We start from the raw sequence: 14,632 nt of genomic DNA on the forward strand, positions 1-14,632 counted from the left end.
GTGAGAACCAATAGAAAGGGCTTCCCGCAAAAACTCGTCAATGAAAGGCTACAATGAGGGGAGACGGCATCTTTGCGGAACCAGGAGCTATTGGCTGTCAAGTGGAGGGACAAACGAAACGTCCACATGCTGACGACAATCCATAATGACACCTACATAGAAGTCTCCAGAAGAAACGGCCCAATCCAGAAATCAGCCTGCATCTATGATTACAATTTGTTTATGGGAGGAGTGGACTTTAACGATCAGATGATTGAACCCTACCTTCCCACAAGAAAATCCCGCCACTGATATAAAAAAGTGTCCATTTATCTTTTCAGTTTGGCCATATATAACACTTATGTTCTTTACCAAAAATCTACAGAGAACCCCGTATCCTATTTGTACTACCAAGAAGAAGTTATTTCCGCCCTTTTGTACCCTGAAGGCCCACCAGAAACTATTCGCTCTGATTGTGTGAGCAGACTCCACGAGCGCCACTTTCCTGACAAAATCCCCCCCCCCGTGAAACAGGCTGCAGACGTCAGAAAAAATGCCGGGTGTGCTCCAGAGGAGGAATTAGAAGAGACACCACATTTTATTGTCCCGATTGTCCTTCCCAACCAGGCCTCTGTATAGGTGAATGCTTCCGCCCTTACCATGCTTCTCTACATTATTAGGGAAGTATGGTAAACGTAATTCTCATTTCCTGTCATTTTCCTCCACACCCCTTATGCCACTGCACTGAACTGTACATACCTCTGCCTTCTCCGGAACCGACCCTGGCCTGTTATACGACCAAGCTTTTGCCTAACGCTAAACATACCTCTGCCTTCTCCGGAACTGACCCTGGCCTGTTATACGACTACGCTTCTGCCTAACGCTAAACTGTACCTGCCTCTGCCTTCTCTGGAACTGACCATGGACTGTTTGACCATGTTTTTTGCCTGCCTCTTGGATTGATCTTTTACCCTGCTATGCTAGTGGGAACAAAAGGGGTCTCACATATGTGAGGGGCTCCAGAATAGTTTTTCTGGATGAAGAAAACAAATTTTTTAGTTTTCTTATTCCCGAATTAGGGACTGGAGACTCAGAGGCTTCAAAGAGATTTGGGCGGGAGAAGCCTCTACCCCTTTCCCCATTATTTCATAGCCTGCTACTTGGACCATGTTCCTGCTTACTCCCAGGATGGACAATATTCCTGCCTGCTGCCTGGACAATTCCATTCACTGTGGCTAACCACGTCCCTGCCTGCTGCCTGGATCAGGGCTCTCCTGTGGACAATTGGACTACTAAAACGACAGGTAATTTTTTGTTTACCCCTTACTTGGTATGTACGTGCTATGTTAGAAATATGAAGGGCCTTCAAAAATGTGATAGATTGTAAGGAAATTAGATGCGCAAGTTATGTTCCTAGAACACCTGATGATGCTTCTTAGATGTTGGGCCTCTATGTGGCCAGGCTGTGTAAAAGTCTCACACATGTGGTATCGCCATACTCAGGAGGAGTAGCAGAATATATTTTGGGGTGTCATTTTTGCTATGTACATGCTATGTGTTGGAAAAATCTTATAAATGGACAACTTTTTGTAAAAAAAATGCATTTTCATTTTTTTTTCCACATTTTCCAAAAACTTTGGGAAAAAAATGAACCATTCAAAATACTCATTATGCCTCATAGATTATACGTTGGGGTGTTTGCTTTCCAAAATGGGGTCACTTTGTGGGCGTTTCCATTGTCCTGGTGCTCCAGGGCCTTCAAAAGTGTAATAGGTGGTTGAGAGATTAGATGGGTAATTTATGCTCCTAGAACGCCTGAAGTTGCTACTTCAATGTTGGGCCTGTGTATGTGGCCAGGCTGTGTAAAAGTCTCACACATGTGGTATCGCCATACTCAGGAGGAGTAGCAGAATATATTTTGGGGTGTCATTTTTGCTATGTACATGCTATGTGTTGGAAATATCTTATAAATGGACAACTTTTTGTAAAAAAAATGCATTTTCATTTTTTTCCACATTTTCCAAAAACTTTGGGAAAAAAATGAACCATTCAAAGGACTCATTATGCCTCATAGATTATACGTTGGGGTGTTTGCTTTCCAAAATTGGGTCACTTTGTGGGCGTTTCCATTGTCCTGGTGCTCCAGGGCCTTCAAAAGTGTAATAGGTGGTTGAGAGATTAGATGGGTAATTTATGCTCTAGAACGCCTGAAGTTGCTACTTCAATGTTGGGTGTGTGTATGTGGCCAGGCTGTGTAAAAGTCTCACACATGTGGTATTGCCGTACTCAGGAGGAGCAGCAGAATTTATTTTGGGGTTTCATTTGTTGAATGTACATGCTGTGTGAGAGAAATAACCTGTTATAATGACAATTTGGTGTGAAAAAAAATTAAATTGAAAAAAATCTTAATTTTGCAAAGAATTGTGGGAAAAAATGACAAGTTCAAAAAACTAACTGTGCCATGTACTAAATACCTTGGAATGTCTACTTTCCAAAATGGGGTCATTTGGTTTTTTTTTGTACTTTACTGGCTTGTTAGGGTCTCAAGAAATGAGATAGGCTGTCAGTACATCAGGTGTGATCAAATTGATAAATTTTCAGCGATTGGCACCATAGCTTGTACACCCTATAACAAATAACGAGAATAACAAATTTCCACTAATTTTGGTTATTTTTACTTAAGATATTTAGCAGTATACATTTTTGGCCAAATTTATGAAGAAAAATTACTTATTTACAAAAAAATTAATAGAAATGAAGAAAAAAGCATTTTTTTACAAAATTTTCGGTAATATTTCATTTATAGCACAAAAAATAAAAAACCCAGAGGCGATCAAATACCACCAAATGAAAGCTCTATTTGTGTGAAAAAAAGGACGAAAATTTCATATGGGTACAGTGTTGCATGACTGAGTAACTGTCATTCAAATTGTGAGAGCACTGAAAGCTGAAAATTGGTCTGGTTATTAAGGGTGTTTAAGTGCCCAGTTGTCAAGTGGTTAAAGGTAACCACCCTCACCTGTGATATGTTTGTTTGTAATTAGTGTGTGTGTATAAAAGGTCAATGAGTTTCTGGACTCCTGACAGACCCTTGCATCTTTCATCCAGTGCAGCAACGATGTTGCTGGATTCTGATTAATGGGGAAAGCAAAATAATTGTCAAAGGATCTGCAGGGAAAGGTAGTTAGTTGAACTGTATAAAACCAGAAATGGATATAGAAAGATATCCAAGGAATTGAGAATGCCAATCAGCAGCGTTCAAACTCTAATCAAGAAGTGGAAATTTGGGGGTTCTGTTGAAACCAAACCACGGTCAGGTAGACCAACTGAAATTTCAGCCACAACTGTCAGGAAAATTGTTCGGGATGCAAAGAAAAACTCACAAATAACTTCAGGTGAAATACAGGGCTCTATGAAACATGTAATGTGGCTGTTTTAAGATGCACAATAAGGAGGCACTTGAAGAAAGATGGGCTGCATGGTCAAGTCGCCAGAAGAAAGACATTACTATGCAAATGCCACAAAGTATCCCTCTTACAATACGCTAAACAGCACAGAGATAAGCCTCAAACCTTCTGGCACAAAGTCATTTGGAGTGATAAGACCAAAGTTTAGCTTTTTGGCCACGACCATAAATGCTACATTTGGAGGGGAGTCAACAAGGCCTATGATGAAAGGTACACCATTCTTACTGTGAAACAGGGAGGTGGATCGCTGATGTTTTGGGGATGTGTGAGCTATAAAGGCACAGGAAATTTGATGAAAGATGAATGCAGTATGTTATCAAAAAATACTGGAGAAACATTTGCATTCATCCGCCAGGAAGCTGCGCATGGGATGTACTTGGATATGCCAACATAACAACAATCCAAAACACAGGGCCAAGTCAACCTGTCATTGGCTACAGCAGAATAAAGTGAAGGTTCTGGAGTGGCCATCTTAGTCTCCTGATCTCAATATCATTGAGTCACTCTGGGGAGATCTCAAATGTGCAGTTCCCAAGAATTTCCAGGAACTGGAGGCTTTTTGCCAAGAGGAATGGGCAGCTCTAGCATCTGAGAAGATAAACAGCCTCATCCACAAATACCACAAAAGACTTCAAGCTGATATTTATGTTAAAGGGTGAAATACACGGTATTAAGCATTGGGTTATGTAAACTTTTGATCAGGGTCATTTGGCTAGTTTCTGTTGTGATTATGATTTAAAAAGAGTAAACACAGTTGATTGATAATAAATGGGTTCAGCCAAACACTAACAATGAGTGAAAGAAAAGTTTTTGTGTTATCATTCATAAACTTTTGAGCACAACTGTGTATATATATATATATATATATATATATATATATATATATATTGTCAAAAGTACTGGGACGCCTGCCTTTTCATGCACATGAACTTTAATAGCATCCCAGTCTTAGTCTCTAAGGTTCAATATTGAGTTGGCCCACCCTTTGCAGCTATTAAAAACTTCATAACAACTCGCTCATCCATGTCTTTATGAACCTTGCTTTGTGCACTGGTACCCAGTCATGTTGAAATAGGTAGGGGCCATCCCCAAACTGTTCCCACAAAGTATAGAGAATTAAATGTCCAAAATGTCTTTGTATGCTGACACCTTAAGACATGGGTCTTCAAACTATTGCCCTCCAGTTGTTCAGGAATTACAATTCCCATCATGCCCAGTCATGTCTGTGAATGTCAGAGTTTTACAATGCCTCATGGGATGTGTAGTTTCGCAACAGCTGGAGGGTCGTAGTTTGAGGATCCCTGCCTTAAGAGTTCCCTTCACTGGATGGAACTATATGGACCATAATCCCCCCCCCCCCCCCACCAAATGATTTGGACCAGTGCACAAAGCAAGATCCATAAAGATATGGATGAGCAGGTTTGTAGTGGAGAAACCTGAGTGGCCTGCACAGTTCTGACCTCAACCCAATAGAACACCTCTGGGATGAATTAGAGCAGAGATTGTGAGCCAGGTCTTCTCGTCCACATCAGTGCCTGACCTCACAAATGTGCACCTGGAAGAATGGTCAAACATTCCCATAGAAACACTCCTAAACCTTGTGGACAGCCTTCCCAGAAGAGTTGAAGCTGTTATAGCTGCAAAAGGTGAGCCAACTCAATATTGAACCCTACGGACTAAGACTGAGATGCCATTAAATTTCATGTAAAGGCAGATGTCCAAATACTTTTGGTAATATAGTATGTATATATAACATCAGTTACCAAAGTAAAAACAAAAAAAATGACGAAAAGCATAATAATTGTAAAGCATTTTCCTTTATGCAAAACATTTAAAAGCACCATCCATATTTTATTAGTATTTCAGGTATACAGTACAAGTAATCACCATAGAAACCCACTACAGTGTTTTCTAATGCCCTTACATTTTTCCAGGACCTTAAAATAGTAATAAATAAAATGGTAATAATTTCCACAAAAAATTGTGTATGATTATATTTCATAGTTACCATAGCACATTAGGTTAAAACATTTAATTAAAAAAAAAGGCTTTCATTAGTTATGTGTTTTACAGGTTATTTACATTCGGTTAAGGACACAAGCTGCAACGTTTGGCAGCCTTATACTGTGACACAATTTTTTAAATAATTTGTCTTATTCCTGGCTTGCCTTGTGCATGTTATAACACAAAAAAATAACTGAGTTGGAATTCCAGTTAATATTTTTATTGCCAGACTTTAAGTCTCTTCCAATCTATTTCTTTCTTGTTATTTTTACTGGTTTGGGCCCATCACCTCTCTCCATCTGGTATGTACAACAAAGATGGTGTTGTGCAGGGTCCTCAGGAGGACAATCGACATAATCTGTTTAAGCGCTGCATCTGCTGGTCCTCGTTCTGTGACCATGGCCTGATATAACTATTTGGGGAGAGCAGGATTCTATTTAGCGTACGCTCATGGTTTACATGTCTTGAAGGCATCATTATATATTCTTGATTATCTTTAAGTTTGGGACAGTCACACTGGTTTGATACCCAAATATATTCACGGTGTACAAGAGGAAACTTGTTTTTAAACACGTGCTTCACATATATGTCGTACCGTGTCTCCAGACCCATTTTTCTTCTCCCCAAAATCTTGACACGGATCACTATACACAGGGTAAGTAGGAAATCAGTTAACATGACCACAAATATAATGATTTTAAAGAAGAATGCATTTTCAACACAGATGTTATGTTTTCCAAAACACTGAAATTAATTAAAATCAAATATCTGTATTACTGCTATACGTGTAGGTGGCATCAGTCCTTTTCTCCTTTTCTCATTGAATCAAAAATACCTGGTGAGCCAGCACACATCACATCACCCGCTGCCATGTGAACAGCAGGCACTCCTATATGGCGATCCCAACATCACCAGTACTGGCGGGATACTGTGGAGAAAACCATACCCCACAGTCCCAGCACATTTACTCTATAGCTTTTGTGGTCGCATGACCGGTACAAAATAGAGTTACTTTAAAATTAGTTTACATAAATGGAACAAATCACAGGAGACTAATAAGCACTTAAAATTCTAAAGCCCTGTACACATGGTCAGACATTACGAAGACAAAATCCGTCGGATTTTTTCCAACGGATTTTGGCCCAAAATTGTCTTGCATACACAGAGTCGCACAAAGTTGTTGGAAAATCCGATCCTTCAGAACACGGTGACGTACAATGCATAAGACGGGACTATAAAGAGGGCAGTAGCCAATAGCTTTCAACTTGTAATTTATTCTGAGCATGTGTGGCACTTTGTCCGTCGAAATTGTCTACACATGATCGGAATTTAAACTATCAGATTTCGTTGTCGGAAAATTTATATATACATATACACATATATATATATATATATATATATATATACATATATATATATATATATATATACATGAAAAGATATAATAAAATATTTACAAAAATGTGAGGGGTATACTCACTTTTGTGAGATTATATATATATATATATATATATATATATATATACATATACATATATATATATATATATATATATATATATATATATATATATATACATATACATATATATATATATATATATATATATATATATATATATATATATAATCTCACAAAAGTGAGTATACCCCTCACATTTTTGTAAATATTTTATTATATCTTTTCATGTGACAACTCTAAAGAAATGACCCTTTGCTACAATGTAAAGTAGTGAGTGTACAGCTTGTATAACTGTGTAAATTTGCAGTCGCCTCAAAATAACTCAACACACAGCCATTATTGTCTAAGCCGCTGGCAACAAAAGTGAGTACCCCCTAATTGAAAATGCCCAAATTGGGCCCAATTAGCCATTTTTCCTCCCTGGAGTCATGTGACTCGTTAGTGTTACAAGGTCTCAGGTGTGAATGGGAAGCAGGTGTGTAAATTTTGTGTTATCGGTTTCACTCTTTCATACTGGTCACTGGAAGTTCAACATAGCACCTCATGGCAAAAAACTCTCTGAGGATCTGAAAAAAAAGAACAGACCTCGCCGTGGTCAACCAAAGAAGTTGAGTGTATGTGCTCAGTGTTAAATCCAGAGGTTGTCTGAGAAATAGACGTATGAGTGCTGCCAGCATTGCTGCAGAGGTTGAAAGGGTGGAGGGTCAGCCTGTCAGTGCTCAGACCATATGACCATATGCCACACACTGCATCAAATTGGTGTGCATAGCTGTCATCCCAGAAGGAAGCCTCTTCTAAAGATGATGCACAAGAAAGCCCACAAACAGTTTGCTGAAGACAACAGGCTAAGGACATGGATTACTGGAACCATGTCAAGTGGTCTCATGAGACCAAGATAAACTTATTTGGTTCATATGGTGTCAAGCGTGTGTGGAGGCAACCAGGTGATGAGTACAAAGACAAGTGTGTCTTGCCTACAGTCAAGCATGGTGGTGGGAGTGTCATGGTCTGGGGCTGCATGAATGCTGCTGGCACTGGGGAGCTACAGTTCATTGAAAGAACTATGAATGCCAACATGTACTGTGACATACAGAAGCAGGGCATGATCCCCTCCCTTCGGATACTGGGCCACAGGGCAGTATTCCAACATGATAACGACCCCAAACACACCTCCAAGACAACCACTGCCTTGCTAAAGAAGTTGAGGGTAAAGGTGATGGACTGGAAAAGCATGTCTCCAGACCTAAACCCTGTTGAGCATCTGTGGGGCATCCTCAAACAGAAGGTGGAGGAGCGCAAGGTCTCTAACATCCACCAGCCCCGTGATATCATCATGGAGGAGTGGAAGAGGACTCCAGTTGCAGCCTGTGAAGCTCTGGTGCACTACATGCCCAAGAGGGTTAAGGCATTGCTGGAAAAAAATGGTGGCCACACAAAATATTGACACTTTGGGCCCAATTTGGACATTTTCACTTAGGGGTGTACTCACTTTTGTTGCCAGAGGTTTAGACATTAATGGTTGTGTGTTTGAGTTATTTTAAGGGGACAGCAAATTTATACTGTGCAAGCTGTACACTCACTACTTTACTTTGTAGCAAAGTGTCATTTCGTCAGTGTTTTCTCAAGAAAAGCCATAATAAAATATTTACAAAATGTGAGGGGTGTATTCACTTTTGTGAGATACTGTATATACACAGGCCTTGAAAAAGTATTCATACCCCTTGATATTTTCCACATTGTGTCATATTACAACCAATAACATAAATGTATTTTATTGGGATTTTATGTGATAGACCAACACAAAGTGGAACATAATTGTGAAGTGGAAAGAAAATGATAAATGGTTTTCAATTTTTTTTTTACAAATAAAATAAATAAATAAATATCAGAAAAGTGTGGCGTGCATTTGTATGCAGCCCCCTTTACTTTGATACCCCTAACTAAGGTCTAGTGGAACCAGTTGCCTTCAGAAGTCACCTAATCAGTAAATAGAGTCCACCTGTGTGTAATTTAATCTCAGTATAAATACAGCTGTTCTGTGAAGCTCTCAGAGGTTTCTTAGAGAACCTTAGTGAACAAACAGCATCATGAAGGCCAAGGAACACACCAAACAGGTCAGGAATAAAGTTGTGGAGAAATTTAAAGCAGGGTTAGGTTATAAAAAAGTATCCCAAGCTTTGAACATCTCATGGAGCAGCGCTCAATCCATCATTCGAAAATGGAAAGAGTATGGCACAACTTCAAACCTACTAAGACATGGCCATCCACCTAAAATGACAGGCCAGGCAAGGAGAGCATTAATCAGAGAAGCAGTAAAGAGGCCCATGGTAACTGGAGGAGCTGTAGAGCCACAGCTCAGGTGGGAGAATCTGTCCACAGACTAATAGTCATGCACTCCACAAATCTGGCCTTTATGAAGGAGGCAAGAAGAAAGTTATTGTTGAAAGAAAGCCATAAGTAGTCCCTTTTGAAGCTGGTGAGAAGCCATGTGGGGGACACAGCAAACATGTGGAAGAAGGTGCTCTGGTCAGATGAGACCAAAATTTAACTTTTTGACCTAAAAGCAAGCTATGTGTGGTGGAAAACTAACTGCACATGACCCTAAACACACCATCCTCACTGTAAAGAGTGGTGGCAGCATCATGTTGGAGAGATGCTTTTCTTTAGCAGGGACAGGGAAGCTGGTCAGAGTTGAGGGAAAGTTGGATGGAGCTAAATACAGGGCAATCTTAGAAGAAAACCTGTTAGAGTCTGCAAAAGACTTGAGACTGAGGTGGAGGTTCAACTTCCAGCAGGATAACGACCCTAAACATACAGCCAGAGCTACAATAGAATGGTTTAAATCAAAGCATATTCATCTGTTAGAATGGCCCAGTCGAATTCCAGATCTAAATCCAATTGAGAATCTGTGGCAAGACTTCAAAATTGCTGGGACCAGGGGTCTCAAAACTGTGGCCCAGGGGCTAGATGGGGCCCTTTGCTTGCCTTTATCTGGCCCTTGGGGCACTATTCTTCCCACTGATATGAGACACTATTCTACCCACTCACACCAACAATGTGGCATAATTCCCACTACCAACATTAACAGCGAGGTGCTATTTTTCTCACTGACACTAACATTGGGGCACTATCCACCCCCCCCCCCCATACCAAACATGGGGCACTGTTTACTCCCACTGAAGCCAGAAACAAATTATTTCTGTTGGTCACAATCTGGCCCCCCTAAAGTCTGCAGGACAGTAAAACTGGCCCTTTGTTTAGAAAGTTTGGAGACCCCTGGTTTAGATCAAAGCATATTCATGTGTTAGAATGGCCCAGTCAAAGTCCAGACCTAAATTCAATTGAGAACCTGTGGCAATGCTTGAAAATAGCTGTTCACAGACTCTCTCCATCCAATCCGACAGAGCTTGAGCTATTTTGCAAAGTAAAATGGGCAAAAAGGTCACTCTCTAGATGTACAAAGCTGGAAGAGAAATCCCCAAAAAGACTTACAGCTGTAATTGAAGTGAAAGGTGGTTCTACAAAGTATTGGCTCACATAATTATTTGTAAAAAATTTGCAAAACCATTTATTGTTTTCCTTCCACTTCACAATTATGTGCCACTTGGTGTTGGTCTATTACATAAAATTCCAATAAAATACATTTATGTTTTTGGTTGTAACATGAAAAAATTTGACAAATTTCAAGGGGAATGAATAAGTTTTCAAGACACTGTAAATATATATATATATATATATATATATATATATATATATATATATATATATATATATATATATATATATATATATATATATATATATATATATATATATATACACACAGTACATACATACACACACTGTATATATAATGTATATACAGTATAGTATATATGCTACTGTAATGACATAAAAAATAAAGGCTTTTAGTGGCTAAACAACTTATTTTTCACGAAAAAAAGGAGATCTCAAATCTGACAAAGGGTTAAAATCTCTTATGTGCTTAGAGCATTGATGTTATGCTTATTATGGTTTGTGATCACATTACTCATAGAAAGGAAATTATTGTAAAAACAGTTTTTACAATGTTTGCGCTTACCAAAATCACTCTGGCAATAATGCTGCTTCCTTTGAGATTTTCGTTTGAATGGTACACACTTTCCACACCCTTCTTAAAAAAAAAAAAAAAAAAAACACAAAATGCTTAAATTCCCCAACATAACTGAAAAAGATTTACCAAGGAAACATAACTATCAATCATGGGAAATAAACAACACTAGGGACCCTTCAAACTACCAAGCATTTAAAGAAACAGTAAAAACATGACTTCTGAACAGGTGTGTGTGTGTATATATATATATATATTTGGTTTTATACAGGCATACCCCACTTTTAAGTACACAATGGGGTTTATTTACTAAAGCTGGAAAGTGCAAAATCAGGCTCACTTCTGCATAGAAACCAAATGAGCTTCTAACCTCAGCTTGTTCAATTAAGCTTTGGTAATAAAACCTGGAAACTCATTGGTTTCTATGCAGAAGTGAGTCTTATTTGGCAATTTTTAGCTTTAGTAAATAAACCCCATTGTGTACTTAAAAGTGGGGTATGCCTGTATTTACCACTTGCAGTTAGCAGATAAGTGGACTTACAGAGGTTCTGTCTGCTAGAGCAATTTGAGCTCCAAAGCAAATATACCAGTACACATTTCTACCACAAATTCACACTTCCAGGGTGTCCAAACCTCAAACTTTTATGCCCCATACACACGGTCGGAAATTCCACGAGGCAAAAGTCCGATGAGAGCTTTAGGTCAGAAAATGCGATCGTGTGTATGCTCCATTGGACTTTTGCTGGCGGAATTTCAACCAGCAAAAGATTCAATTTTTTGGTCGGAAAAATTTCCAATTGGAAATTCCGATCGTCTGTACAAATTCCAACTCGCAAAATTGCTACGCATGCTCGGAAACAATTCGACACATGCTCGGAAAGCTTTGAACTTAATTTTCTCGGCTAGTCGTAGTGTTGTACGTCACCACGTTCTTGACGGTCGAAAGTTCAGAGAACTTTTGTGTGACTGTGTGTATGCATGACAGTCTGAGCGGAATCCTGTCAGAATTCCGTCAGAAAACCATCAGAGCTTTTTCCGACCAAAATTCCAATCGTGTGTACGCGGCATTAGGTGGCCTGCAGTGCCTTACCCCCTAACCCCTACAAAATTGTTTCTGCTGCAAGTTCACAATTCTCCAAAAATTAGCTGCTGCAAAGTAAGCCTTCTGTTATTGTTTATTATGCAGTAGTATTCAGTGCCAATCTTTGAATATTTTTGTACTTTCTACAGAAACACTGTGATGGTGTAGAGGCCAGGGGATAGGCGTTTCAGGAGGCCCGGATCTGTGAGCATCTCACACTTCCAGAAGGGTTGATCTTCTGGCAGAATCGTCGCACTGATATTTTGGTTTAGGAGTCTCATATTGCCAGTCTGTGTTTTAGTTATTAAGGTATATGATAAGGACAGATTCAAAATGAATGAACATTTTCACTCACACAGCATTGCCATTGATTTGGGCAGTGTTTTATAGGACGCGTGTCAGCCTGCGGGAGAGGTTGGCTGATACTTTGTGTGAAAGTACCGCTGTCTGATTCTACATGCTGCCAACACATCATATGGTGATCCTAGCTGCAGCACCTAGCAGTTAGTAAAAGAGCCTCATATGCATTACTGCATATGTAGCCTGATTGCATTACAGTAATATATAGCGAGGGTTCAATTTAATACATCATTATATATTTTTTTTCTAAATACAAGCAGTGTAAGTAGCTGAATTTGGCTGGGTATCAGCCTCCTGCGGTCCACGTACAAACAGCAAAAAGAGCTAATCCTGTGCTGACAAGGAACATGTTGATAAAAGCGGAGAGCAGAATGACAGAGACATGGGCTTTTCAGCATGCTGTTTCTCCTTTAAGCTGGCGATAGATGGATTGAAATTTGGCTGGATCAGTACCAGACAAATTTTGATACATGTGTGGTCCCTCCTGCTCAACAGAAGTTGATTTGACAATTATCTTCTGTTGAATGAGCTTGTTGGAAAATTGTTCTTGATCAGTGACTGCAAACAATGGGATGCAGCTGCTGATCAGTGTATTCTGACAGTGGAAAGTTCCCGCTGTCAGAATACAATGTCTAAGTGGAGAGGATTCCTCTTTCCACCTCAATTGTGTAGAAGAATCCGTTCAGCTTTGGCTAAACTTACTTTCCAGTGCTAGGATAGGCCTGGGGAGGACCTCTAGGAATTACTTAAAAGTGATTGCAAACAGTTTATATATATATATATATATATATATATACCCAGTGAAGTGGGTGGCCTCGGGTGATACACAAAAATTAAACAAATTCTACTACATATGGTGTATTTATTTGCAGTCTTTTCTTCGCTTCATCTTTCTCTAGTCCAGAATTTTTAAAGTTTGCCAAAGAGCTCAACTGACAAGAGGGCAGGGAGTTGAAATTACACTTTGCAGGGCTCAGTGAGGAGAGCTCTGGGAGCTGATTGGAGGGAAGGAACACACCCCCTTCACACAGGAACAGAGCTGAGACTGTGAATCAGCTGGATATCCCTTTCCTGTTACCTTTTTTCTTTTGGTGTCAGGAAAACCTGTCAGAAGTGATTTATGCTGATAGCAGAGGAATGAAGCAGCAGAGGGAAATGACAATTAGTACTCTTATTTGAGGCAAGTACACAATATAGCTGAATGTCCTTTGCTCATGTTTCAAGTCTGGGGTTTGCAAATACTTTAACTTCAGTGGAGAAAAGAAAAGCCGGTCTCCTGCCCTGTCAGACGGTACTTTACTGGTGGCAGAACAGTTTTAATTTCAGAACTGAATGTGCAGAAAGACAAGTCTTTTAGTGGGTAATACCGTTTTCTTATCTATAATTTGTCTATATATTTAGCAGTTTGCCTGGAGTTCAGCTTCAAGAATCCTTCAATATTCTGTTATGTGTTTATTAATGGTAAAATCAATATGAGCGTCTGTATAAATGAAAATGTTATTGGGATACCTGTTTTTACAGTAGAAGGATCATCTAGCTCCTTTTCTGTCCTCACTGTGTTTCCATCACTGCTAGATTCAGGCGTGCGTACCCAGGCATCCAAAGCTTCACCCCTGGGGCGCGGTGGAACTTGTCTTTGTGAATTCCTCTGGATGCTAAAGTACTTGTCCTTTGGTAGCCAATACTCATATTCAATTCCTGGGTTCTGCACTTGAAAGAGTACCTATGAACAGATAATAAAGTATTGTAGGTCAAAAGCTACTATGCATACTGCAACTACTATAGTATTATGGTTCAGTAGAAATAAATTGTGAAAAAGGCTTCTCACCAGAATATATAAGTCCTCATTTGTAGGTCCTGGTGCTTCTAGGAACTCATGACTGCCATTATGACCATAACGGACCTCTGTACCTGCTACCCTGTAAACTCCTGGCCTGGACATGGCCCAATTTCCATTGATCTCATAACCCTTGCTCAGGCTCATCAGGGCTAAGGCAAATATGGAAGTGGCAGCTCAATATACAGAACTGTACAATACACAAACATTAGACACAAAGGGGGTTATTTACAAAAGGCAAAACTCGTTTGCACTACAAGTGTACTGCAAGTGCACTTGGAAGTGCAGTCGCTGTAGATCTGAGGGGGACATGCAAGGAAAATAAAAAACAGCATTTTAGCTTGAACATGAT

General features: G+C 39.5%; 1 protein-coding gene across 8 annotated transcripts in view; it reads right to left on the reverse strand.

Moving 5' to 3' along the window:
• Positions 1 to 5,244: 5,244 nt before the first annotated feature.
• ADAMTSL5 (ADAMTS like 5) overlaps positions 5,245 to 14,632 on the reverse strand; it is a 50,601-nt gene continuing 41,213 nt past the window's right edge. For 6 of the 8 annotated variants that reach the window (XM_077476007.1, XM_077476006.1, XM_077476012.1 and 3 more), the window contains 4 exons: positions 14,272 to 14,432; positions 13,953 to 14,166; positions 10,994 to 11,065; positions 5,245 to 6,094 (listed from right to left, as the gene is read on the reverse strand). In XM_077476007.1, the coding sequence (XP_077332133.1) occupies positions 5,787 to 6,094; positions 10,994 to 11,065; positions 13,953 to 14,166; positions 14,272 to 14,432 (755 nt within the window). In that variant the 3' untranslated portion in view covers positions 5,245 to 5,786. The remainder of the gene's footprint in view (positions 6,095 to 10,993; positions 11,066 to 13,952; positions 14,167 to 14,271; positions 14,433 to 14,632) is intronic. The other 2 variants (XM_077476008.1, XM_077476009.1) reach the window with 2 other exon arrangements.

The sequence above is a fragment of the Lithobates pipiens genome, unplaced genomic scaffold, assembly GCF_037356315.1.
Source record: "Lithobates pipiens isolate NorthernLeopardFrog02 unplaced genomic scaffold, aLitPip1_a1.2 Scaffold_13, whole genome shotgun sequence".
Taxonomy (NCBI): domain Eukaryota; kingdom Metazoa; phylum Chordata; class Amphibia; order Anura; family Ranidae; genus Lithobates; species Lithobates pipiens.